This window comes from Tiliqua scincoides, chromosome 3, assembly GCF_035046505.1.
Source record: "Tiliqua scincoides isolate rTilSci1 chromosome 3, rTilSci1.hap2, whole genome shotgun sequence".
In the NCBI taxonomy this organism is placed as follows: Eukaryota; Metazoa; Chordata; class Lepidosauria; order Squamata; family Scincidae; genus Tiliqua; species Tiliqua scincoides.
The window spans coordinates 224,005,851-224,032,918 of record NC_089823.1 but is presented as its reverse complement, the minus strand read 5'-3'; the positions used below and the strand labels follow the sequence as shown (position 1 = coordinate 224,032,918).

Sequence of the window (27,068 nt, the reverse complement as noted above, 5' to 3'; positions counted from 1 at the left end):
GAATGCAGACTTAGAAAGATTCCAGATCTTCCCACCTTCCCTCTAAGAGAAGAGTGGGATTTGAAATCTCTTAGAGTTAAAATCTGTCACCCACAAATGAAAGTTGTGTCCAAGCAGGTTGGGTTTTACCTTCTCAACACATACACTGACCAGTCTTTGGATTACGCCAGTGATTTTCAACCTTTTCCATCTCATGGCACACTGACAAAGTGCTAAAATTGTCAAGGCACACCATCAGTTTTTTGACCATTGACAAGGCACACCATGCTGCTGGGAGGGGGGTTCAAACTCTCCAATTGCCCTACTAATAAATGACCTTCCCCAAAGTCAAACGGCACACTTGTGGACCATCCACGGCACACCAGTGTGCCATGGCACAGTGGTTGAAAATCGCTGGATTACACAATGCCCCTGTGAAGTTCAGTCAGTCACATGAACATTCCTGAGCAATATGCAGATAAAAAAAGAAAAGCCAAAGGACACAGACCGTGGCTGTCTGTGGCTGACGGAGGCATTAGCCATTGGGGGTATTAGAAGACATTCAGGGTAGCAAGGGAAAAAAACCTGAATGAAACACTCAGCTTCTAACATAAGCCCTATTGACTTTGTTTCACACATGCATGAACATTTACTAAAAGACTGCATCATCTATTAAAACAACCTAAACCGAAGCTAATCCCAGCCTCACAAAAACAAGCATAATTAGTAAAGCACTTTTTTTTTGGTGCTAATTTTGGAAAAAGATCAGGGAGCTCTGCTTGAAGCGTTTTGATTCCCATCCAGGTTTCGGATGAAAAACGTAAGGATCCTGGCTTAGCTTTCCCAGCTTGTTTCAAAACGAGCACCATCACCTCTGCTCTTCGGGTTCCAGCAGCTGCAGTGTCTGTACTCTTGTCTCCCTTGGCATTTGAACTTGCTGGTAGCTAGGCAATATTTGGTGCAGAATCAGCACCAGCAATATACCTCCCATCTATCCAGTTGACATACTGGCCCTGCTCCTGTTCTACATTGACAAATGCCCTGGATGCCGTATTCTCCTTTAATTTAAGTCTCTTCCCCACTGCACTATGGAAACAGAGTCAGCGGAAGCCACTCATACTAGCAGCAACCCTGTTAGGGCACAATCCTATCCAATTTTCCAGTGCCGGTGCAGCTGTGCCAATAGGGCATGCACTGCAACCTTTCGGGGGAGGCAGTCACAGAGGCATCCTCAAGGTACAGGAACATTTGTTCCCTTACCTCGGGTCTGCACAGCAGCTGCACTGGTGCTGGAAAGTTGGATAGAATTGGGCCCTTAGCTGTTATGTACCTACTGCTCAATTTTTCATGTGGCAACATGAGGAGACCCAGTGGAGAGGAGGATATGATTTTATTTATTAGTTATATTCAGCCTAAGGGGTTTGCAGGCAGTCACCCATCTAGGTCCCTGCTTGGTTTCAGGAAGGAGACTGCATGCTCAGACCATGCCTTGGGACTGCATCTCCTACTGAAAGACTAGCCACAGAACTGAGTAAAAGATAAGCCAGCAGGTAAGTGTGCGAGGTATGTGAAAAGCCTCTTTGTATCTGCTTTGTATCTACCAAAGCATATCTATCACACACACACACACACCCTGCCAAGCTATTTTGACTGCAGTTCTTGCATAGATGACCCCACTCAGCGAGCAGGGATTGCAAACATCTTAACCAAGTGGCAGATCACAGTAGATCTAGACCGGTGTCCAAAGATGAGGGGTGCCTTGTTTGGTCTGTCACTAAGGCAGGCAAATGTTTTCCTACATATAACAGCAGCCCTGCAGGTCCTGAAAAAAGAACCAACAAGTCCAGCATCCTCTGTGCAACAGTGGCCAGCCAGGTGGCTCTGAAAGGGTCACAACTGCGCACGAAGACAACAGGTCTGTCTTATTATGTGCACCTAGCACTTCCCACGTGCTATGGCTAGAGATGGGAGAAAACGGTTTTATTTTTTCATGTATTCTGGTGTTTCCAAATGTTAGAAGTGAAGAAAGTGGTGTTATGTTTTTATTCAAAATTTACATTATAATTATAAAGCTGTTAGAGAGGGGGAAGTGGATATAGTCCCTACCACTCCCCTTTTTCTTCCAAACATCTGACCAGAAAAATTTCAGTATCCCCACCCCCTGCCCCAGAAGGCTGTGCATGCACAGCTCCAGCACACTCTGTTGGATCAGAACCACTGAGATGCATTCCACTGCATGGTTTCAGCTTATTTTCTTCAAAAAGTGGCTACATGCATGCAGCCACAGCTGGCAGTTCAGGGAGAAAAACCATACAGCTGACACCTGTTTACACATGTAGCTCCCCATCCAAGTAGGACTATGCACACAGAAGCCTGCTTCTTCATGTATACAGCTTGGAATGGGATTGGGGTGAGTGGCTTTAGCAAACTGATTCCCTTCAAATCTCAGTCCTGTCTGTAGGGGCTGAGCTGCATTCTGTGGCAGACTTCTAGCTTATTTTCCTTCGAACAGCTGCTACAGCCACAGCCCTGGCATGCTCCGGTTTATCAGAGCCACTGAGATGCATCCTGCTCTCATTTATATCAAACTGTACCAGCTGTTCATATGCTATAATATACCTAAGTACGAAATGCCTGTACAAGGGTACACATTTCCATGTGAATGACTGTACTGGGATTAACAAGCACTGTAACTGCACATCAATTGTACCTGCATTGAATCGAACTTCGGAATCACTGTATTGGGGTACAGTCTAAAGATTGTACACACGTACACTTTAACATGTGAACAGCCCTTTAGAAGCCAAATTTTACAGTAAATATAAAACTTAACAACAGCAAAATCAATACTGTGGGCCCTTCTTATCTATGGGCTCAGCATCTGTGGATTTTAGTATCTGTGGATGCTGAGCCTGCTGCAGGAGGATCTCACAGGACTTCCCAGATGCGACCAGAAGGCACGTCTGATTCAAGGCAGAGATGTCCAGTCAGGACTGGAGGCCTTTTGAGGCACTGGGAGGCCACGTGTAGCCTCTTTGCGTCTCAAAAAACCTCCTGGAAACGACTGGAAGACACTTCTGGTCATGGCAGGGAGGTCCTGTGATTTGATTATTGCAAAAATTGGTATCTGTGGGGGGGGGGGGGAATCCTGGAACAGATGCCTGTTGACACCATGGGCCCACTATGAATATTAGAGAGCAACAAGTATGCAAGATGAATAAGGCTGGAATCTTATATACACTTTCGTGACAGTAAATTCCATTGAACGAAATGGACCTTCTGAGCAATAGGATTGCGATGTACTCAGGGCTTTTTTTGTAATGGAAAAAAACAGGTGTTCCGGCACCTGTTTTTTCCCCTTTCACTGAGAGAGGGATTCAAACCTCTGACCTTGTGCTCCACCTTTTTTTTGTTTTTGGCACCCCCGGCTCTGACCTTGTGCTCCACCTTTTTTTTTAAAACTGCGGGCTAGGGAGGGATTCGAACCTCTGACCTCGTGCTCCACAGCCCAGCACTCTCTCCACTGGGCTATGGGAAAGCCTGTAGTCAAAGTGCTCAGAACTAATATATAAGGTCTTGAGCCCAGCTGGTGGCCATCAGCGCCTCAAGTATTAGTTCCAAACACTTTGAGTCTAAGAGTTCCAATGGCTCAATTGTTAAAGTGCTGGTCTGTGGAGCCGGAGGCTAGAGGTTCAAATCCCTATGAGGAAGAATTTTTGTTTTTTTTTTTAGGAGGGGATGTGCTCCATGGCTGCAAAATATAAAGGTTGGTTGCCAGTTGCCAAAAGGGGGGCCAGTTGAGGCTGCAAAACTCCTCAAAGTTCAGCTCAAAATAAATAAATAAATAAATAAATAAATAAATAAATAAATAAATAAATAAAAGATTAACAAGTTGTGAGTTCCTGCACCTTTTTTTTTTTTAAACAAAAAAAAGCACTGGATGTACTTAACACTGTAGAGAAAGGAGACAGAACATAGCAAACTGTATACCTCTTTCACAGTGGCTTCCTTCATAGCCTGGTTTGCAGGTGCAAGTACCATTCCTGGGATTGCAATCCTGTGTGTTATTCTTCAGGCACAGGCATTCCTTTGAGCAGCCAGCTCCAAAGACCCATTTGGGACAGGCTATAGTCAGATAAAAAGACAATTATCAATATCATGGCTAGTTGGTGTGGCGTGGCTATGTTTTTGGGTGATGTCCTTGCATGCCTCATCAGGCAACATCTTGGAAGAGACATTCCCTTCTGTGTGACAGAGAAGCCTTTACTATGAGGGCAGTCACTATTTACTAGATTCTTAAGTACTTGTATGCAAAACAGCAAAAAGTTGTTGCAAAAATATTTTGCTGAATTAATGTGGAAGGGGAAGAAAGACCTTTCAAGTCTATTGAAATATTTTTAAGGTGATTAGTCTAACTGATTATGGAAGATCCATATTTTAAGCAAGCTTTGGAAAACTCATCAATTTTTGCTTTTTAAAGTTCTTCCCATTGCATTAAAAAAGTCTTTGTGCTTATGGTTGCTCACTAAATTCTATGATCAGGGTTTTTAGAACTGCTTTCATTAAACTTTAAAATCAAGTTATATGCTGCCTTGAGTGGTGGGAGATGAAGGGCTTTCAAATTTAAATAAGTAGATAAATAAAATGAAAGCACCCTAGTTTGTTAGAAAAACATTCTGTGAGTCATACCTTTCAGGCATTAAGTGCACTCTTTATATCATTCAGTGTGGCTTGACTTACTCAGGTGACAGAAGCGGCCATATAAACCCGGATCACACAAGCAAGCTCCATACAGTCGGTGGCAATGACCATTGTTAGCACAGCTACACTTCTTGTTACAGTGTTTTCCAAAGAGTCCCTTGGGGCAGCCTGAGAGAGAGAGAGAGAGAGAGAGAGAGAGAGAGATTTTAATATAATATAAATACAAATGTATATGCCCCTTTGCGTTTTAAGTATTCACAGAATACCTGCTTCATGCAGGAATATTGGAAAGACCCCGTTGGAATGCAAAGCATCTCTGTACACACTCATGTTCAGTTCCATGGGTGTTCATGTTCATTTCCATGGGTTTCCAATATTACTTGATGCTGCAGCAAACATGCATGACAGCACCCAGGGAGAAGGGCCATGAGAGGGAGGTAAAGGGGGTAATTTGTACCTTGAGCCAGGGTCAAAAAGGGGGCCTAGAAATTTCCTGGGATCTTATATTCTGAACTTGCTGCCCACATGGGATGCAGGATGCACAGCTGCTGCTGCTGCTACCAAAAGCCATATGTGCCGGGCCAAGAAAGGTATACGTGATACTCCATAATACAGTGTGAAATCTGAGAGGAAAACAGCCTGCTATAGTCGCTTTTTGGTGTATAGATCTGCTTGCCATGAAGAAGTGTATAGGAGCTCAGGGACACAGCTGTGAATCTCCGGCCGCTGCAGAAGTATGTTTTGGTGCAAACAGGACACTTCCCATTCTAGTGTGAGCCTAAATATAATGATGCTAACTTTCTGCAATGATTTTCTATATTGAAAAGATTTGAGAGAGAGACTTAGGAATGCATTTGGTTTTCCGTATGACTGTATCTAGCTGCTGATGGGCGGGTAGACCTGGACTCTGCATTAGTTTGCACAGTAGACCTGAGCTCCAAAGACTCTTATGGCTGCTGCCACTCTCCCCCTGCCTTGTTTTGCCCCTTCCCACCCCTGTTCTGCCCACCTTTGTCATCATGCTCACTGCTCTCTTTCATCTCCTCCCCTCCCCTTTTTGCAAGGGGCCCCAAAGAAACTTTGTATCCCCTGATAACATTTCTCTCCCAGGCCCTGCCAGGGAGTCACACCATATCACAGTATTCCCAAATGCCCCTCTTTCTTCCTCCTTATTTAATAAATTGTAAAAAGGTGGGGTGGGGGAGGAAGAGGGGAAAGAAACGCTGTGTGGTGGGGCCTTCAGGTCCCTGCTGTGAATATGTAGCTCAACAGTCAGGGATTTTAGGAAGCAATGGATATGCATTTTCCATTGTTCTCAGCATTCACATAAGCTGCTGTTCTGGTTTGCACTTGCTTTTGTAGAATCCAGAGCTCCAGGGTCAAAATACTTGCTACTTGCAGCTGCATGTGCAGGAGCACATGAGATCTCGGTTGGTTACAGCAGTGCAAATGGAAGAAATTTAGGCTGTTACCCTGTACATGCCCGATCTCAGAAGCTAAGCAGGGTCAGGCCTGGTTAGTACTTGGATGGGAGACCGCCTGGGAATACCGGGTGCTGTAGGCTTATACCATAGTCTTTCGAGACTGAAGGTTGCCAACCAACCATTTCCTGAGAGTAAGCCCCATTGAACAAAACAGGACTTACTTCTGAGTAGATCTGGTTAGGATTGTGCCCTTAACCCTCTGCCCTTATGCTATTTCTGCATCAAAAATTCTCCCTTTGAAGTGGCTATTTGCCCCTAAAGGTGTCATTTCACGGAATGGGATATTGCAAGACAAGTAGCCAAGTGCGTGGTGGGAGGAATTTGGATGGTAAAAGGACACAGGGCAAAGGGCTAACCTTCTATCTGCCCATGCCATGGCTGTAATCCAGACCTACTCCACCCCCATCCCCATGCTTGCTATTTTAAAAAACGAAAGAAGGACTGAAGAGAGATGCAGATGTGTTTAATGTCTTGTCTTTTCAGGCCGTCAGTCCCAGCTGTGGCATTCATCACAAGCCATCCCTCCTTGTACAAATTGATGGGGTAGGAGAAGAGAAGGTCTTTTGATAAACACTGCAACAAGGAGAGGGCCATTCTTCATCCAATTCAGATGGTCTGGAACCCAGTGCAAAATGGATCTGGAGACTCTCCAGAGTTTGCCTGATCGTTTCCAGTCATATAATGGACTATTGTGTTTATTATACTCTGACATGAGCCTTTTTATTGCACTTCAGTGTCAATTAAAAAAAAGAGAGAGAGATAATCTCAACACCACAGGAAATCATAAGGCACCCAGCTGGAACTGCTGCAAAGCAAAACAATAAAATTCTTACCATCTTCACAAAACTTTCCATTAATTCCTGGTGGGCAGTGACACTGCCCTGTTACTGGGTCACAAGAACCTCCATTCTGACACTTACAGAGGCTGCCACAATCTTTTCCATAGGTCCCCACGGAGCAGGCTGCAAGAGAAGCATAGAGGATGAATAAGCAAAGCAATCTTGTGGCTGCATTAGAGACGAAGAGAAATTATGCTTCAGCCATCAAGCTGGAAGGAAATGAAGCTATTAGAGAGCATCTTAAAACAGTCTGAATATTATGACCTGCTGTGGCAGGATCCATGGGTGATAATATTTAACTGTTTAGTCTTTATTGCTGAATGAGACTGGAAAAAAATTGCCAAGTTGATTTAACCCCGTGATGGGAAGAGAGGTTGGCCTGATTCAGACATTGCATGGAACATGATTCGGACCAATGTCCTGAATCACTCACTACTCCTCTGGATCAAGCCTCAGGAGGTGGATCTTATCACCAATCCACTATCACCTGCTTCCCCTCCCTAAGGTTGAAGGGAGCTATTTGTGAAGGGAAGGAGAAGACGGCTTAAGAGAATATATGATATGGCAGGTGAACTTCACGCTCTCAGGGCACTGGGTAATTCCAAACTCCCTGGCATCGTTTTCTTTGGATCAATACCATTACAGAGCATCTTAGGTACATGGGGCATATTGTGTTTTAAAACCAAACAGACATTTAAACCTAGGAAAGGATAAAGTGGGAAGTGGGAAGGATAAAGTGGAAAAAGTGGATAGAGATGCTCTTTACACTCTCACATAACACCAGAACCAGGGGACATCCACTAAAATTGAGTGTTGGGAGAGTTAGGACAGACAAAAGAAAATACTTCTTTACTCAGCGTGTGGTCGGTCTGTGGAACTCCTTGCCGCAGGATGTGGTGATGGCATCTGGCATCTGGCCTGGATGCCTTTCAAAGGGGATTGGACAAGTTTCTGGGGGAAAAATCCATTACGGGTTACAAGCCATGATGTGTATGTGCCACCTCCTGATTTTACAAATGGGCTATGTCAGAATGCCAGATGCAAGGGAGGGCACCAGGATGAGGTCTCTTGTTATCTGGGGCATTTGGTAGGCCGCTGTGAGATACAGGAAGCTGGACTAGATGGGCCTATGGCCTGATCCAGTGGGGCTGTTATTATGTTCTTATGAAAGTATTTTAGATGACAAACACAGAGAGACACAAATATTACTGTTGTCAGAAGCCAATAGAAAAGCACTCATTGTTGACACTTGTGTTTAGCTAGTAGAAACAGGCTTGGGGAGGGAGGGATTTCACAACAGCATTAATTTGTAGTCTGCCTTTCTTATTAGGAGTTCAGGTCAGCAGAGAATGGGGTTATTCCATCTTATCCCTATAAAAACCCTGTGAAATTGGTTAGATTTTGAGAGAATGCAGCTTGTCTATCCCACTCCAAATTCAACAGTCTATGTATGAAACCGGATATTTTCAAACTTCTTCCCTTTGGGAAACCATTTCCACATCAGTTTGATAGCTGAGGCCCAAGGGAATTTTTGTATATGTTCTTTGTTTGTGTGGGATACTGGCTGGACGTTTTTGGTTTCTTGCTCCCCGTGTGAATTGAGTGCACCTGAAACTGACCCAGCATTCCCCTGTGGCTGTGTCTTGTAGGGGTAAACTAGTAACTCTATATCAGTGATTTTCAACCTTTTTCATTTCACAGCACACTGACAAGGCATTAAATTGTCAAGGCACACCATCGGGTTTTTGACAATTGACATGGCACACCATACTGCCAGTGAGGCTCACATCCCCCATTGGCTCTACTAACAAAGGATCTCCCCCCAAATTCCTGTGGCGCACCTGTGGACTTGGCCACGGCACAGTGGTTGAAAATGGCTGCTCTATGTAGTCTGTCAAGCAAGCTTCTTTGCACTTACTCATCTTCTCATCTAGTAATCCCTCATACATTTCAGATAATTTAAGCTGAGAAAGGACTGAATCCACTACACTAAACCATGCTGGCTTTGGGTGACAGAGAAGGAAAAACATGGATCACACGCACACCTGACATTGAAGAATGCATTTATTAAAGTGTTGCTATCTATGCCTCCATTTGTTTCAAGTCACATTCCATTCATTTCAACCCCCCTCTTCAGATTCAAAACTGCCAACTTATTGCTTCAGGAATAATGAGAATGAGATGTAGCTGCAAGATTCAAATACTCAAGCTGCAAGACAGAATAGTTTGGAAGCATGTTGTCATTTGCTATCTATTAAATGGATCTTCCACCCCTCCGCCCTGAATGCAGGTTAATGTGATTGGATGCCAGGAAACAGCAAAAGGTGGCCCAGGGTGCTGTCTTGCACAGATTGTCCCTTCAATTCCAATGTACACTTCTTCCTTAAATGACAGACAACTTCAATGCTCAGTAAATGACAATTGTAAGCACCATCCCATCTGGGTAGACATCACTCTTCTTTCCCAATTTCATCCATCATAAGGAATACACACACCAGACACACACCGAAAGGTCAGTTTCAAGGTCGCTTGTTCACTGGCTAAATCCAAACTTTCTCATGATGTTCAATCCGCTTTCCTTCAAGTGGCCAAATCAGGCTGATCAAGGAATTTTGTCTCTACACCTCAAAAAGGATATAGTGGAACTGGAAAAGGTGCAGATGAGAGCAACCAAAACTATAGTGGGCTGGGGGGGGGGTCTCCTTTACAAGGGTGCAACTTTGGGTGTATTTTACATTGGGTGTATGTAGCCCTTGGCTATTTTCCTTCGATGTTAATCTAGGAGGGAGATGTGGTGAGAATCCCTGATCTTCCTCTATTTGTCACCTGTTTCGGACCTTCCTTTTCCCTGGGAAGCTCCTCCAGTACATCAGCATCCAGTTGATGTACTCTGCTGACTCACTCTAAGGCAATATCCATTTCTTCTCTTTTGTGGTTGGTGGTTGTTGTCCTTTTCTTCCACCTTCTTCCTCAACTGACCAGTTTCTTGGTCTGTGAAGCTCACCTGACCTCTCCAACTGAAAATGGCTTCAGGTGACCTCAAGTAACCAATCCAGGAAGTAAACTCAAGGTAACTCCTGGAGGTTATATACAAGGAAGGGCAGAAACCCGCATTGTGCATTTGCCCTGGTCTTTTATCTGCTGTGTCAGATTGGTGGGGGGGGGGGGCTGCCACTCGTAATGTGACATGGGTTGAAGATCTGAGTTCCTGGGCTAGTGCAAGTACTTTGGGTGAATAAAGTATCCAGAAAAACATCATTATTTTAAATTTTGTTTCAGTTTGCAGTTTAACCTCCTTGCCATTTTTGGCCAACTCATTCCACCTGATTACTCTGGTACAAATTCTGACATGTGCCTTGCTTTTTGTCTTTTTATTTTCCCTTTGGTCAGCCATATGCATTTTTAATACCCCTTAATAAACTCCTTTTGTTTTCCTCTTTTATCGGTCTGGTCTCTGTTCATCCAGGAGGGAGCTGGTTGGCACAGCTCCCAAACTGCTCACATTCTGCTATTGTCCAGTTTTAAGGATACTTTCCAAAATTTGGGAGCCATCTATCACATTAGAAGATTTTCCCAAGACAGAATTCTGCCTGGAATTTCTCAGGTGATGGCATTAATAGATTACTGACCCACTGAATCCTTGATCGAAGGATGACACGGGGTAGGGCTAATGCCAAGTGCTGAGCCCTGCCTTCACGTCCTGCGCCATCACATGGTATCATTTGAAGGGGTACTGGGGGAAAAATGGCAGGTTCCACTTGTAGTCATCATCCCCCCCCCCCCCCCCAAAAAAAAAAATCCCCTTTGGAACATCACTCAGTTGAGGTGGGATTGTGTCAGAATAATGGCAGCTACCAGGTGGAATATTGCTGCTGATACTGTGAAACTGCAGCTGTGACTCAAAATAAGAAGAAGAACCTGTTCTGGCCCCACTTCCCCCCAAGATTTTGAGCTAAAAGTTCTCACAGAGGGAACCAGAAGAAGAGTATTCCCCCTTAAGGGAAGTGGCCCTACTCCGATGGCAGAGATCACAGCGCTGCCCCCTGCCAAGGGTTTTTTTTTACTTATCTTGGGGGGGGGGGCGGTGCTGGCCTCCTGCAGGGTCCTAGAGGCTCACAGCTCTCTCTGATTTCCTCTACAACTTGTTTGCAAAGCCTTTATCTCTGATCTAAAGCTACTTCCTGTTTCAGGGCGGGGGAGGGTGGGTGGTGGTCCTGTGGGTGTGCGATTGGGGAGCAGGAGGCGTGGCCAGGATCTGGCACTTATGCCGGATCCTAGCCCTGTTCCCAGGCAGCCTGGGGCAGCTCGGGATTGCTTGGATTTGCGCCATCTGTTTAGGTGGTGCAGAATGGAGTAGCCCCACTGAGGCTGCTGCAGCGCCACACAGGGTAAGGGGAATTATTTCCCAAAATTGCACTGCATACAGCTCAGGCCAGCCAGCTTTCCTGTTCCAGTGCAAGTTAGGATTGCACTATTAAAATAAATCTGGGGAGCACTAGTGGTTGCATGAATGGATTTCATTTGTCTCCTTAATACATGCAAAGTGATTTGACAAAGCAGAGAGTTGTGCTGTTAAGCCTCCAAAATACATGTAGTGTTTCGGTTCACCCTTCATAGTCAAAGTCCTAATGTATAGGAATATGTGAAAATCTTGGGAGCCTTGCTCCATATACAATACTCACTTTCATTACAGATAATGCCAGTCCACCCAGGTGGGCAGTCACAGCTGCTGTTCTTACTGTTGCATTTTCCTCCGTTCGCACAATCTGAACAACTTAAGCTGCAGTCATTGCCAAACGTGTTACCCATGCAAACTGCAATGAAAAAGCAGGCAATTCATTCTCTTGATGCAGTGTTCTCCATTTATACTGTACTATCACTGCACAGACATGGAACCCAAAAAAATAGCTATTTTGACAGGGGTTCTATATGTGACTTCCATTGAATTATATGAGCTGGAGCCAATGGTATGCAATCTGAATCAGAGCTGGGGAGAATGCAAAACCTGACAGTGTCTGGGACTCTGGGATCACCAGTAACTTAGATTCCATGAAGTGGTTCTTATAGACTGTAGTCCAGCGGCCTGAAGATGAGCATCACTGCTAGAAATGCAACAAACCATAAGCAAATGGGAATCAATGAAGATCTCTGTTTTTTTGGTAATACAATTTTTTAAAATAATATTTTTGGTGTATATTCATTTTTTCTTTTCCACTTCACCATAAACCTTTACAAATTAGGGCCCAATCTTATCCAAACTTTTAGTGCCGGTGCTGCTGCAATACAGCCCCGAGGTAAGGGAACAAATGTTCCCATACCTTGATGCGGCCTCTGTGACTGCCTGCCCACCACAGGATGCAGTGCATACCCCACCAGCATGGCTGCACCAGCACTGGAAAATTGGATAGGATATGGCCCTTAATCCTTCTTCATCCTGCTTAATATCTCAGACTATAACAACATTATACAGCTCTCGGGTACTGATTGCTGAATAAGGTCTCACCACTCTCCATCCTTACTTTCCCATTCTTGCTTCCACAGCCAAGGAAGCTTTTTGCATTTTGTTAAAGTTTGCTCCCTTTTTTATTACCCTCATTATCTCTTCTAGCTATGCACATGTGCTGTTAAGAAATACATGAGCCTCACTGCCAATTTGTACACCAAATAGCTCATAGTGTCATGATTTATTTCCTAGCTGTTATACAGGCATCAGGCGATGCACAAGGCTTCTTTTAAAAGGTGTGAGACAAGCCGTGTCATCACCCGTTCCCCTTGTGAACACCAGCCTTCTGTTTATTCCATTCCCTTTCCAAATGCCTCCTTCCTAATACAGCTGACATTTCACCCCATGGAAATGTGCCATGCAGGCTTAGTCTGGAAAGCTAAAATACTTTAAAAAAAAATTCTCACCAACGTTGTCCACAAGAGTGAGCTCTCCACGAATATCTTCTTCCTGATCCTCATAAAACGAATCTAGTATACTGAAATGAAGGAGCTGAGGTGGTCTTCTAAAGCGAAGGTCAGGAATCCGGGCAATCTCCAGCTCGTCCTCCTCCTCTTCCAATTCATCAGTGTCGAACGCTATGATCAGAGTTGCAAGGCTTACATTTTCATTTTACTAAGTCTATATTCTTGTGGACAGAACATAATCAACAGCTTGGTCTAAGTTGGCATCTATATCAACAAAGAAGCTGGGCGATTATTAACAGGGAGAAAAATGAAATCAACCCAACCAACTTTTGTGGATTTTGAGCAAAACTACCTTGGGTTAAGGTTACATAAAACTGCAGCAGTTTGGTAGTTGACTGTTAGCCCAATCCTATGCATGTCTACTCAGAATTAAATCCCTTTATAGTCAGTAGGGCTTATTCCCAGGTAAGTATGAATAGGATTACAGTCTGTGTCATCCTCCAGTTATCATGAAGAACTTATGATGCATAGGGGCAGATGTCTGATAAAATGGCAATCTTTACCAACAAACCTTAACATTGAAATGAAATTCTTTCTAGCATGTGCGCTCTCTGGATTAGATTTACTTTCCCTCTTTGAGGATGCTCTCAGTCAACTAGAGACTAAGCAACAAGGGGCTCGCTCCAGCTCATTTATACTAAACTAAGCTATGGCAAAGATAATAACCTGAACAAGGTCACTGAGTTGGTTGGTTGGCAACCTTCAGTATGGTATAAGCCTACTGCATCCGGTATTCCCAGGCGGTCTCCCATCCAAGTACTAACCAGGCCTGACCCTGCTTAGCTTCCGAGATCAGATGAGATCGGGCATGTGCAGGGTAACAGTTGCTGTGGTCACTGAGTTAAGGACAGCAAGGACAGCAAATTACTATGCATGTTAGGATCCTGAACTCAATTTCAAATGTAAAACTTGCTTTCCCTAGGTACAAGATGGAAGAAGATCCAAGAACAGATCTCCTGTGGGTTTTTCCATTTTTTTTTTCAAATAAAAAGGATATGCAGTCACAGGGACAGCGAGGGGGGGATGGTTCCTCATTCATACCAGGACCACTGCAATATGGTGGAAAGCCCCCCACTGCAGCCTTCCTAGTATTCATCAGAGTATCTGTAGTTGCATCTACACTCCTAAAAATGATGAAGGACATCTCACTTAGGAATCTTCTGCCATTATGTTTGAATAATTGCACCGTGTTTGTCTTTAAAAAAAAAAAAAAAAAAAGCTAGGATGACATTGTGCCTACGTTGAGTGCACAGTCCAAATTGCTTGTCATGAGAACAATGTGCGTTTTCGCATATCACTACTCAACCCATCTTAAGGCAGCTAATTATGGTGTTCTGTAAAACAAAAGGTTTGAGACAAGCTGTTTGTCACTTTCACGATGCAATCTAAGTTTTTTGTTTGTTTGTTTCAAACAGTGCCTATGAAGCAAGTTGTTATCTCTTGGCCTTAAATTTCCCTGATTTCAGTGTAACAGGAATATACTACTACCCCTGGATCTCAGCCATGGAAGAGGTACAAGATCAAAACCATTTGGGATGTAGAATTTGAGCCAAACATAAACACAATATTCAGGGATTACGTATTCAGTCCTAAAATAAACATCATTAAAGGAAAAAAAAAGTCTGCTTTTAAAACAGTGTACTTTTTCAAGCTACAGATTGCATTTTAATACTTAAAACTTTAAGGAGTTTGGTGAAAAGAGAGAGAGAGTAACCTTTTTGGCTTCACAGGATACCTTGAATTTTAGCTTGATGTTTTCAATAGAACAAGAACTTGAATAAGATTGTATTTCTTGAAAATGAGACACCTCAAAAGGGACCTTGTTTTTGAAGATTATACGCTATTTAAGATTTGCTTCTGTTTGAATATGTAAAGCCCTATCATAAGTTCTAAAAAATCTGGGTCAGTAATGTGAGTTTTAATTCAAGGAGATTTTTCTAACCATAGGAAATGACTTACATATGCAAGACTGTCTGTTGATGCTAAGCGTATATCCTTCCTCACACGAGCATTCATAAGAACCCAAAGAATTAATGCAGTATTGGTCACAGCCATCAGTGTCTGCAAGGCACTCATCCACATCTACAAAGGAAAATAATGAAGATAAACTGGGGTTGGACAAAAGCCAGGTGGGATACAGAAAAATAAACCTATACTGTGTTTTGGTACAGAATTTAAAAATGCAATAATAGATTGATTTTGCTCTATTTAAAATATGCATACATGCGTGCCTGACTATCACAAGTGATGGGATTGTTCAGAATGCATGCTGTTTCCTACACACAGCTGCTTTCTGAGTGAAAGGGCTTGCTTAACTGGGCACCCACCAATGTTCTTGGTACAACACTGAGAAATGGAAACAGTAGAAAGGTTCGTTATCTTCAGAGATGCAGAGGTAAATTTTACAATGCAGGAGCTTGCCATGGTGCCTTTCCCCCCACAGACATGCTCCATTAAGACCATAAGGAAAAAAAACCTTTCAATTTCTTCATAAAAGTGCTTTCTCTCTAGCCACCTATTTCTTCTTTCACACATATGATGCTTCATTTAAAGAGTTAGTCCATTTCATCCCAAACCCTTGGAATGGGATGCAAACATTTGAAAGAAATGCTGAAAAATTACAAAATGATATTTCAAATATCCCAGATAAATACAAAAGTTGCATTCGAGTGCTGACCTATGAATATTTATTGAGTCAGAAGAAAGTCCAACTGTGTTCAGCAGGACTTGCTCTTAAGTTAATTTGCATAAGATTGTAGCTTTAATGTAATATGAACTAAATGCTGTATCTCAGGTAACCCTTGGGAAAGATAACAGTATTAACATATCTCAGGTAGCCTTTAGGAAAGATGATAGCATTAACATATGCCCCTAGACAAATTTGTTTGCTTCTGTTAAGCCAGATGCTTTTTGTCAGTTAAGGTCCTTTAAAAAAAAACCTTAATTTTATGAGTTGGATTTTGTTTTGTAAATAGAAGCCATGGGGAATCAAGATTGGGATCAGGGACGGAATGGAGAATTCCGAATAGAGAATGGAAAGGATTTAAACCTTTTGGTCCTGTCACTGTCCACTCTGGATGGTGCTGCATGCTTAGGTGTTTTTGTGGAGGGACAGAACCCGGACCTGGAAGCTTTTCTTCCACAGCAAACAGCAACCATGGAGGCTTAATCTGGATCAGAACTATGGCAAAGTTCCCTCCACCCCATGATTCTGATCTCACAACCCTCCCACTTTATAGGAAATAAGAACCACACAAGGGCCAATGACACGCTTAATGTAATGAGCAGTTCAACCCTTAGACTGATATACCCCTGCTAATTGGGTAAGAGGCACTTTTTCAAGTGGGTGCTCCTTTTTTTTAGCAGGGGGAGAGTAACTGGCCCACCTCACCCCAGCAGTGTCTGTTCTAGTGGCTGTCTGCTGGTATTCATTTGCATCTTTTTAGACTGTGAGCCCTTTTGGGACAGGGAGCCATTTAGTTATTTGATTTTTCTCTGTAACCCGCTTTGTGAACTTTTAGTTGGAAAGCAGTATATAAATACTGTTAATAATAATAATAATAATAATAATAATAATAATAATAATAATATTGGAAATCCTGCTTAAAAGGCTGTGTTTTGGGGGCAAATTCAGCCATTAACCATTGGAAAATATGCAGATTTCATGAAAATCTACCCTCAGGATGAATGGTACTTTGGCTACTTTTCACTCCAAGTCAGTTTAATTTCATCAGATCAGCATTGTAGGGTACATGGTGTTTTCTTCAACAAGGTGTTCTACTTCATTCTCCCCTTCTTGTATTTCCCCAGCCTCTCACTCTGCAAAACATCTGCTCTGCATTTCTGGAACAAGCCTCTTGGGTGCCTTGTGCCACTGCCTGTTAACATGAAGTCTTTACCTTCACACTCGCAGCCATCAGGATGAAGCCGGAACCCTGCTTTGCAGCTGCATTCATAGCCTCCAATATAGTTGATGCAGAACTGTGAACAGCAGGCATCTCCAGTCTCACATTCGTCCACATCTACAGGAACAAAGAACAAGTCCCTTGAAACCTCACAGTTGAAAATAAAACAAAAATAAGATGTACAATTTTTATGTAACTCTAACTTTGGTAGTACACCTCTTATATTGAAAGGCAGTGAGAAGTAATGCAACAACAAAGAAAGAGCTGTGAACCAGGAAGATGCGGGTTCAGAACTCACCTCTGCTGTAACACAGTGGCTTGTCTACAGTCAATCTCTCTCACCCTTAGACCTGTATGTAGAATCAGAACCAGGTAGTAGGTTGCTCTGGAGCAAAGTTCTGTTCCTGAATGGGCGCAGTATTCATTGGATGGCGGATAGGCAAACCACAGACAGGAGAATTCAGAGGGCTTCGGAAAAAGCTTTTACTACGTTTTGCAAAATGGATCCACCACACAAGCATGGTGGACCAAGAATGGGCTACAATGATACAGTTTTTATAGGGTTTTCTGAGGAGAGGAGGGGCTCAAAAGAACACAAGAAAGAGGGGTAAACATCCTTGGAAAATTACCAAGTATTCGGGCAGAGAGCAAGATCAGTATCCTTATCAGTTTGAAACGCTCTGTTAGGAAGCACGGTACAATGTTAACTTGACAGGTTATTTACATCCATTATTGAAGGTTTGGTTATCAATCACCACTTGACCCTAGTCCTTCCAGGGTCTCACACTCTTGGTCTATTTATTTACTGCCATCTGTCCTTCCTTGGAGGCCCATACTAGGCTTATCTTGTTCAGCCAGCTTGTTTCTGAGAAGGATGGTAGATGCTGACTGGTAGCATTCCTGAACAAAGGTCACAGAGAGGCTTAAACCAGAGAAGCTGGGTTTTGAAAGCTGGACCTTGTGGCTATTTCAGTGTTGTGAGTTGGGCATTTTGGGGACAGTTCTGTGCTAGGCCCCCATGGTGCACTGTACCTCCCACTTTCTTCAACAAAACAGGCTCTGCCTGTTTCTCCTTCATTCTGTGCTGCTCCTGAAAAGTCAGGGTGGGGAACAGGCTGAGCTGGGGACAGTTTGGGGAAAAATCTCAGCAGAAATGGCAACACACCAAGATCCTATCCCCCTTTTCCCATCCAGACACACCCACTGACTCTCTTTGGACTTAAGACTGCTAAATAGCTTTCCCAGGCCATCTAATCCTAACCTTAACCCTCAGCACAGCATGCAGCATGCACTCATAAGAACATATGAACATAAGAAGAGCCCTGCTGGATCAGGCCAAAGGCCCATCTAGACCTGTTTCCTGTATCATACAGAATTCCTGTATCTCACAGGAATCTCCTGTATCTCACAGGAGAAATATATCTCCTCCAGAAATGTCTTGTAACCCATAATGAACGTCTCCTCCAGAAATGTGTCCAGTCCCCTCTTAAAGGCATCCAGGCAAGATGCCATAACTACTTCTTGTGGCAAAGAGTTCCAAAAACTAATTACATGCTGGGTAAAGAAATATTTTAATATTTAAAATCATCACTCCATCAGTGGTACTGATGTGTACAGCGGTACACTCCATCAGCGGTACTGCATGCTGTGGGCTGATAGAAAATAAGATTGGGCATGCTGTGGGTACTGCATACTGTGGGTACGGCATGCTGTGGGCTGATGGAAGATAAGATTGGGCCACTAGTCATCTTATTATATTACTTAGGGCAGGCGCTCTCCAACAGAACCTATATTGATATGAATGCACATGGATTCTTTGACAACGACTTCCTTGAAATTTTTCTATCCTTCTGTAAGTTTAGCTAGAATGTGATGACAACTATAAAATGCTTTTAGCAAAATCTCTGGAGACTAAAATGCCTTTAAAAACCACAGTTATGCCTTTAAGAAAAAAAATATTTTGACAACTCAGTCGCCACTATCCCATTGTGCCTCTGCTACAGCTGGAATTGCCTGCGTTGTAAAACTGCTGACCCACTAAGATGAAACAAGGCAAGAAATGAACTACAGGTTGAACCGAGTTGATTGGCTATCCAAAAGATGATCAGTCAATGCTGATTTTGCAAAATTCCTTCGAACAAAGCGATGAGAGGAGAGAAAGGTCAGAGTGTCAATTAACCTCGGAAAGGGTGCCAGCATTATTAGGGGATATTGTCAAAACACAGAAGGGGGAGGTGTAATCAATCAGTTGAGGTTAAGAGGCCAGTGTGCAATTGATTAATGCGGGTTATTGAAACTGGTGATGCTGCTTTTCCTGAAAATGTCACCAAAAAGTTGGTGGGCAATATTTCAGATCATATCTAAGCTCCAAGTTCTCTTAAAACCCTTTGAATTACACCATCTGTTAACAGAAGAGTATTTCTTTCCCTATTTGCATAACTGATGTTTACTTACTTTACTGAGAATTGTGGCAGGAACCTGCCTTCTTATACCTTCTAAAGCATATTGATGGTGCAACTGCTACCAGTGTTACCAATACAACCATTTGCCTCTGCCATCTTCTCTTCCCACCAAGGACAAACATAGGCAAATTCGGACAACTAGTTAGACAGCCCAACAGATGCTGACTTTTGAATCAACAAAGATTGTATGAAAGGACCAAATGCAACCACAGTCTCTGAAATCTGCCTTTCAGTTTTACTCAGTGCACACTCGGCTGTGGAAACCATCATACACTGGATCTTCAGGCACTTGAAAGCCAAATGATTTCAGGGTTGGGAACTGGCCCAGGAAGAACAGGATTCAAATCCCCATTCAGCCATGAAAATCATTGTATGACCTTGGGACAATCAGTATCTCTTACCCTTTCTTATTTTACAGAGTTATTGTGAGGATAACATTTAAAAAAACAAAACACAGTTAATCCTATCCACTTCAACAAGGCCAGAGACCTGAAAGGGCTCTCCACAATCCCCCACCCAAGTTATCTTCCCTTAGAGACCTCCACTATGAAAACTCAGCTTTTGTGGAAAGTTCTTGAAGAGGCACCATGGAGCTGTGGAGAACATTCTGCACGTCTCACCTGCCCCTACATTTTGCTTTTAAAATAGGACTCAACCCATCCCATTTTCCAATATGGATGGGGCATTTCAGTATTTTAAATATAAGGCATTGCTGCCATCATACCTACTTTGTCCCCTGGTGTATAATTGGTAGTATGCTATAAGAGCAGAGGAAAAAGAACAATCCAGTAGCTTAGCAGCAATTTACTACTGTACTTACCAAAAATGTTCTCTCATTCATTATAAAAAAGAGTGCACATACAGTATACATATGTACACAGTGAACTCTCCGTATTCACAATGCATTTGTTCCAGGACTCACCATGGATACCAATTTCTATGGATACTGGGGTCTGCGGAAAGCCATTAAAGGACCTCCCAGATATGACTGGAAGCGTCTTTTGGTCACATCAGGGAAGTGTCCTGAGGTGTGGAGAGGCCGCTCATGGCCTCCCTGGACCTCAGACGGCTTCCCAGAGGCATTTTCAGTTTTTGCATTTTGGTTTTTGATTTTCGTGTGTGGCCCTCCTGTACCTCAGAACCCTCAGACGCAACAGGAAGGCGCTTCCAATCATATCCTAGAGATAAAGTGAAGCCCTCTAGCACAGGTTGGCACCTATGCTTCTATGATGAGTCAAATCTTTGGGTGCTGAACCTATATTGTACACTGTACATATATTGTTCTCTTGATTACCCTCCACTTTCCATTTTTGCTAAATAATGCCCATAGTTTTATATTAATGCAAGTCAAGTGAAAGAACCAGAATTTAACTGAAGGGTCTCTTGTCTTGAGGATAATGATCTAAATCAGTGTTTCTCAAACTGTGGGTCGGGATCCACTAGGTGGGTCGCGAGCCAATTTCAGGTGGGTCCCCATTCATTTCAATATTTTATTTTTAATATACTAGACTTGATGCTACCATGGTATGTGACTGCATTTGGGAAAATGTTACAGCTCTGTACTTTTAACAGGCTACTCTGTATATGCTTTTAACAATGACAGTCAATGGGACTGACTTCTGGGTAAGTGTGGGTAGGATTGCAGCCTAGGTTTGTTAAAAATTTCCCTGCTTGATGATGTCACTTCCAGTCAGTAGTGTAGCTAGGGGGGTGCAGGGGGTAGCAGGTGCACCAGACTACAGGGTGGGTGGGGGCAACAAAGTGGCTGAGGGGGCAACAACTTGCAGGCAACAGCACCTGTATACAACAATTGGGCTGCTGCCAGCAGCCCTGCCAGTACCAGGCACTCTGGAGGGAGGAGGGGCAACAGTCACGGAGTGGGGCGGAACTGCATGTTGCCCCTCCCTGCAGCTGAGATGGCAGGTAGTCTAGCTCGTCGCTTCCGGCAGAGCTCAAGAACTATAGGTGAAGCTGGCCCTCTCCCCCTCCCGCAGCTGAGATGCTGGCGACCGGCACAGACTTCCTTGGAGTCTTCCTTTCATGCACCTGCCAGCCCTCATTCCCTCCGTGATTTCCTCTACCTGTCCTGCTCAACATGCTGCCCCCTGAAGCCCTATTTGGCTTAAATGGCAAGAGAGGCGTGTGGGGAGCAGAGCAGTGCGGGTCAGTGCTTGTTTGTGTTTAGCAAGGGCGGAAGAAGTGTATTGGTGGGGGGGGGGCTGTTGGATGCTGATCAGGACACTGGGTGTGTGTGAGTGAGAGAGAGAGATGGAGCCCCCGACAGACAGGCACAGCCCCCAGAGAACCTTGTGGAGCCCAGCCTGGACTGAGGAGGGGTTCCTCTTGTGCAGCAGGACCAGTTGCTCACCACTCCCCTGCCCTGCGCCGCCTACTCCCCTCTGCTCCTCACCGTCCTCTCTCTACTTGCCTGCCCCCTTATGCTTCTTTCTCCTCCTGGCAAGGCTGCAGCAGTCCAATTGTCTCCGCAGTCTAAGCCAGTAGGGCTTGCTCCTCAGTAGACATGCAGGAGATTGGGCTCTGATGCGGCAGCCCTATCCACACTATCCTGGGAGTAAGCCCCATTGACTATAATGGGCTTGCTTCCAAGTAGACAGGCAGAGAATTGGGCTCCAAGGCTGCAATCCTCTCCCCAATTTCCTGGGAGTAAGCCCCATTGACTAGACTGGGTTTGCTTCCAAGTAGACAAGCAGAGGATTGGGCTCTGAGTTGGCTGACTGTGATAGGTTACCTGCGCATGTGCAGGAACCTGAAGAGGGTAGCAAGCAAGGCACAGCAACCTGGGAGACAAGTGGCAGCAGGAGGCTTGGCCTCATCATTTATTCATATAATTCCTCAATTCCACTTCCTAAAGGAAAGCTGCTGGCTCTTATGATTGTCTCCAGTCCCCTCCTGCACATCTCAAACTGTGTAAGGCTGAAATCCTACCTTACTTCACTTACACACAATGTAAGCGTGTAACACTTGGGACTTACTTTTGAATAGATATGAATAGATTGCGCTGTAAAAGTGCAAAAAGTACTTTCAACAAGTGTTTGCTATTTTAAAATATTAGCTAACATTTCTCACTCACTTTAACAAATAAAAAGACCCAATGTAATTAATTAAATTTGATGTCATTGCTGGGAGGGGGGGCTACAGAATTTTTTTTTGCACCGGGCAGCAACTTGGTTAGCTACGCCACTGCTTCCGGTCATGACATCACTTCGGGTGGGTCCTGAGAGATTCTTATTCTAAAAAGTGGGTCCTGATGCTAAATGTGTGAGAACCACTGATCTAAGTTTTTAAATCTGCGCTTGCTGGTTCCCCTCACTCTTGTTAGGGAAAGTGGAAGCTTGTGAACTGGAGACACTACATATGAATTTGAGCCTCCTAATATCCTCCCTCTCACTCTATATATGAAGTCAATACCTATAGTTCCTTCCCCACACACACAAAAGGACAAGATGGGAGAAAAAGAGATTTACAGCAGTATAAAACAAACACAAATTCAAAGGTTTAATATGTTCTCCTTCAAAGATATATAAAATTGACCATACACTACCTGTACATGTCTTCCCATTCAAATCCAAGATGTATCCCTGGTTACAAGAGCAGAGTGGCCCATTGGTGGAGTGTTCACAGTGATGAAAACAACCACCATTGTTGTCTTCACAGCTATTGATGATTTCCATTTCAATGCCTTTCAGGAAAAGGATCAAATCTTTGTCAATAAGTAAAAAGAGAACCAGTGTTGCCACATCCTCAGAGGACTCCTGTATCTTTAAGAGTTGCTCAGACAGAGAAGTTTTAGAATGTGTCCTTTTCCTATCCCAGTGGTAAAAAGAACCACAGGTGTTAGATGTTTTCCTTCTCTATACAGCTTTGACAGATACAGGAGTCCTTTTAAGAACTGGATCAGGAAATCCAAAGGTGGAGTGGATTTGCTTCCTGTCTACACAAACCTTTCCTAAAGAATGCATGTATCTCTGAAAGCAATATTTTCTATGCAATATCTCCATGCAATATTTTCCTTTTATTTTTTCTGATGGCAGAATTTGCCTCTTGGCTACACTGAATAACTGCTTTGTATGATATACAGCTCTTCACTACATGTGTAAGCTTGTCCAACCTATGCAACTGAATGTGATGTTTGAATAGTCTGTGCCACTTCAGAACATAGGTGATGGTGGTGGTGATTTTCAATACAGGCGTGTGTGGCTTCCCAACCTTCTGCTTAAGGACGGATTGCATATATGATGGTAGTCAAAGCACAACAAAAAGGCTCTTAATGAGCCACTCAGGACTCCCATAGCCTGCCGCAGAGTGTCGGTTTATACAAGGAAGATGCTCTTAATGCAAAGAAGAGGTATTCTATCTCCAGTAGCCTGTGCAGGTAGCGAGTGTCTGGAAGGGTGTGTCTATTTACACAACACAGACACTAGATTGGGCTGAATGTTCACTTAATGATCTAATCACATAGCAACAGGGATTGTCGTTAAGTGACACACAACTGTAATCCCTTGTGTTAAAAAAACACAAACCACCCAGATCTCTGTACCAGTAAAAACTAAACCTAGTACATCAAGGAAAGGCTTGGGTAGGAATAGAACCTTCCTTCCAAAACTATTAGATTTCTGCTTGTAGAGCTTCTTATGCGGGGAAACACTGAAAAAGCAATTTCCCCCTACATCTGAAGTCCACCTCAGTCTACCTTAGTACCACTTCAGGTGTTTCCTACATCATTCTACTGCACGTGTAGCCTAAGACCCAGAGGACTTATGAAGAGAGATGTGAATTCTGCATGCTTTGCAATATGCATGCAACAACTCCTCTGTTCCATGCAGTTGCATGGAAATCAATAAGATGCTGTCAGAAGTTACCTGGTTCATGACTTTGGTGATGTGGCTTTTTCCCACTCTGCTCCAGTTACACATGGATGAAGGAACCACACGGTGAAGTTGACACACATAACATCCTTCATTCATACTTTACTGGAGCAATAAGTTCACTATTGTGGCAATGAATGCTGGAGACTGGATGTACTTTACAGCAGTAGCAGCAGCTGAATGCATCCAAGGGGTGTTATCAGGTGGTACAATTTGGCAGTAGATGGGACCGGCTATAGGTGCAGACATCACATCTGGGAAGCAGCTAATATTGCACAGTGGGGATGCAGATGGATGATGTCATCACCCTGTACTGAACTGCACTACCAACTGGACAGCTCTACCCACTCTCAAGGCACAACGCCTGCATTGCGCATGAGCATTCCTGGCTCATCCACAATCTCCCATCAAATAACCAGCTCCCCGATCCTCAGCCACCATCCAATGGCATCAGGTGAAGAGCACATCCAGCCTCTTCTACACATCCACAGCAATTATGCAGTGGTAATGTATGAATGGAACAGAGAAATGCTCTAAAAGAGGATAAGTTGCACCTGTAAAATACATTTCAACAAATTCTACTGCACCTCTGACTGTACTAAGCTAACCATACATCTCCCTTGTTCCTTACATCCCATCAAAGATAGTTTAAGTATTGCCTCTGACATTGTTCCATGCTAACTCCTTCTGCATCAATAGCCTCACTCAGAATTCTAAAACATTGATTTGTTTGGAGATGGACAATAGATCATGCAACCTTGAACTTTAAACTTCATCATTATTTTCATTGTTCAAAGCAGAGCTTTGGATTGGGGGACAGGTGATACAAAGACTTCAGATCACACCACAGTTGTAAGCCAGTTTTGGAGAAATGAAGTCTAGCATGGGGACCTCCTTTAAAACATGTGGTTGCATTCAGGATGTAAAATTAGGACCAAGAGACCAAATGGAAGATGGAAGGACCATTTCAGCCTATAAAATCAGTAGTCTCCGCACATACTTTGGGTAACTCAAGAAACACTCAGACACATAATTAGTTGTATCTTGAAGATAAGTCAGCAGCACTGTTTGCTTTTTGAAATGCATGGAACATAGCTCAGGATTCTGAATTCACTGTTCTTGAACACAGAAACCTGTAGCTCAGCATAAGCATCTCTGCAAAACAGGATAGTGAAACCTCAGTGTAGTGTGGTGTATGTGTGTGTGTGTACAGCAAAGGCCGCCCCCAAACACACTGCTGTAAAGGTAACTTACGGTAGCACTGCCTGCCATCCGTCCCTAGTTCAAATCCAGGATTACAAATGCAGGCAAAGGACCCCAGAGTATTCATACAGCCATGAGTACACTTGGTTGTTCCTTCTGCACATTCATCAATATCTGTGGACCAAAAGAGAGCCAAGGGAAGCATTAGCCGTGGTGCTGATCATTTGTTTTATAGCTTTAAACCTTCAGGGAACCCTTCTCAACTTGGTGAATCTGCCAAGGAATCCATGCATGTTGTAGAAAATTCTGATACAAGTTTTAGCAAAAGTACTCCGTGCATGTGAAGCACTGGCTGAACCTATTTGGGCTTCATCATTATCCAGCTTGAACTGAATGTGCACCTTAGAACACATGCAAAGCTCTACTGCAGTTGTGAATTGCAGAGGAAGATCAGTACTGCTGGGTAAGCTATCTTTTGGGGAACTTTGTTCACCGTTAATGAGCAATCAGCAAGGAATGCATAGACATAGAGGGCTGTTGAAACATTTTCTTCCCAGGATAGACTAGGGGTGAGCTTCAGGCACTTCTTCATTCCCTCAAGGATTCCTCTCACAGTGGGAAGAATGGAGTAAATGGACCAGTAGTGGGGGGGGGGGAGGAACACATGAGGGTTGGCACAAAGCCTAGCTCCATTTCCAAGGAGTCCTCAGGAAGAACTGTGGGGGAAACAGCACCTGAACAAGTCCAGGTTGATTACTTTATTTCAGAAATTCTCATAGATACAAATCCAGTTGGACTAACAGCATCTCCCCACACCACACATTGTGAGAAAACAAACCACCACGCAGAAGATGAACAAAAGACCATGTGAAAGATAAACAAAGGGCATTTAATCCAAGGCCCTTAAAAAAGCCAAAAATAAAAGCCAGATACTTTAGAAGTACTAGAGCTATCGACTGCTGTATCTCTTGCTTAGATAAGTCATCCAAATACACCCAAGGGCCCAATCCCATCCAACTTTCCAACACTGTTGCAGCCGCAGTGGAACCCCGACATCTGGGAACAAACATTCCTCTACCTCGAGGAAGTTTCTGTGACTGCCCCTCCACTCCAGGATGCAGCCCATGCCCCATTGACACGGCAGCATCAGCACTGGAAAGCTGGATAGGATTGGGCGCCATGTCAAATAAACTTTGGGCCTTAAAACAAAATGCTGCCTCTGTGTGACTGCAGGCAAAGGAAGGGGGTCAAGAACTCTGTGCTCAAATGTGAGGCTCAGCTTAGCTTCTTTCTCAGCCCTTTCAAACAGTGCTCCCAGAAACTATGCTTAAGGGGACAGTTGGGTTATGGGCTTTAACTCCTTAGGCAAAAGGAGTCACCGTTTGCTTGAACAAAAAATAAAAGGCCGGGAAGGAGAAGCATTCCTCTCAGGACCATTGGTGAAATGCAGCTGTATTGCCTCTTTCTGAATGCCTTCTCCTAACTGGTTAACTTCAAGGACTATGCATGAAACAGATGATAAGCAAGGGCTGCATTTAAGGCATTATTTTTACTTGCCGTTTATTCCTAGCTTTACCTGTGCAAGACTTTCCATCTGGAGAAAGGTAGTAGCCAGAATAGCAGTCACACTTTGCTAGTC

At 43.7% G+C, this 27,068-nt stretch overlaps 1 protein-coding gene and 1 pseudogene across 1 annotated transcript in view; both read right to left on the bottom strand.

The window, feature by feature from the left end:
- Positions 1–27,068, bottom strand: part of LOC136645313 (multiple epidermal growth factor-like domains protein 6) — a 260,946-nt gene that overhangs the window by 52,123 nt on the left and 181,755 nt on the right. Inside the window, exons 8-14 of the mRNA XM_066621547.1 lie at positions 16,873–16,995; positions 14,933–15,055; positions 12,914–13,084; positions 11,686–11,817; positions 6,998–7,126; positions 4,720–4,848; positions 3,970–4,104 (exon numbers count right to left, since the gene is read on the bottom strand). Of these exons, the coding sequence (XP_066477644.1) occupies positions 3,970–4,104; positions 4,720–4,848; positions 6,998–7,126; positions 11,686–11,817; positions 12,914–13,084; positions 14,933–15,055; positions 16,873–16,995 (942 nt within the window). The remainder of the gene's footprint in view (positions 1–3,969; positions 4,105–4,719; positions 4,849–6,997; positions 7,127–11,685; positions 11,818–12,913; positions 13,085–14,932; positions 15,056–16,872; positions 16,996–27,068) is intronic.
- On the bottom strand, positions 13,689–13,808 carry LOC136647011 (5S ribosomal RNA; annotated as a pseudogene).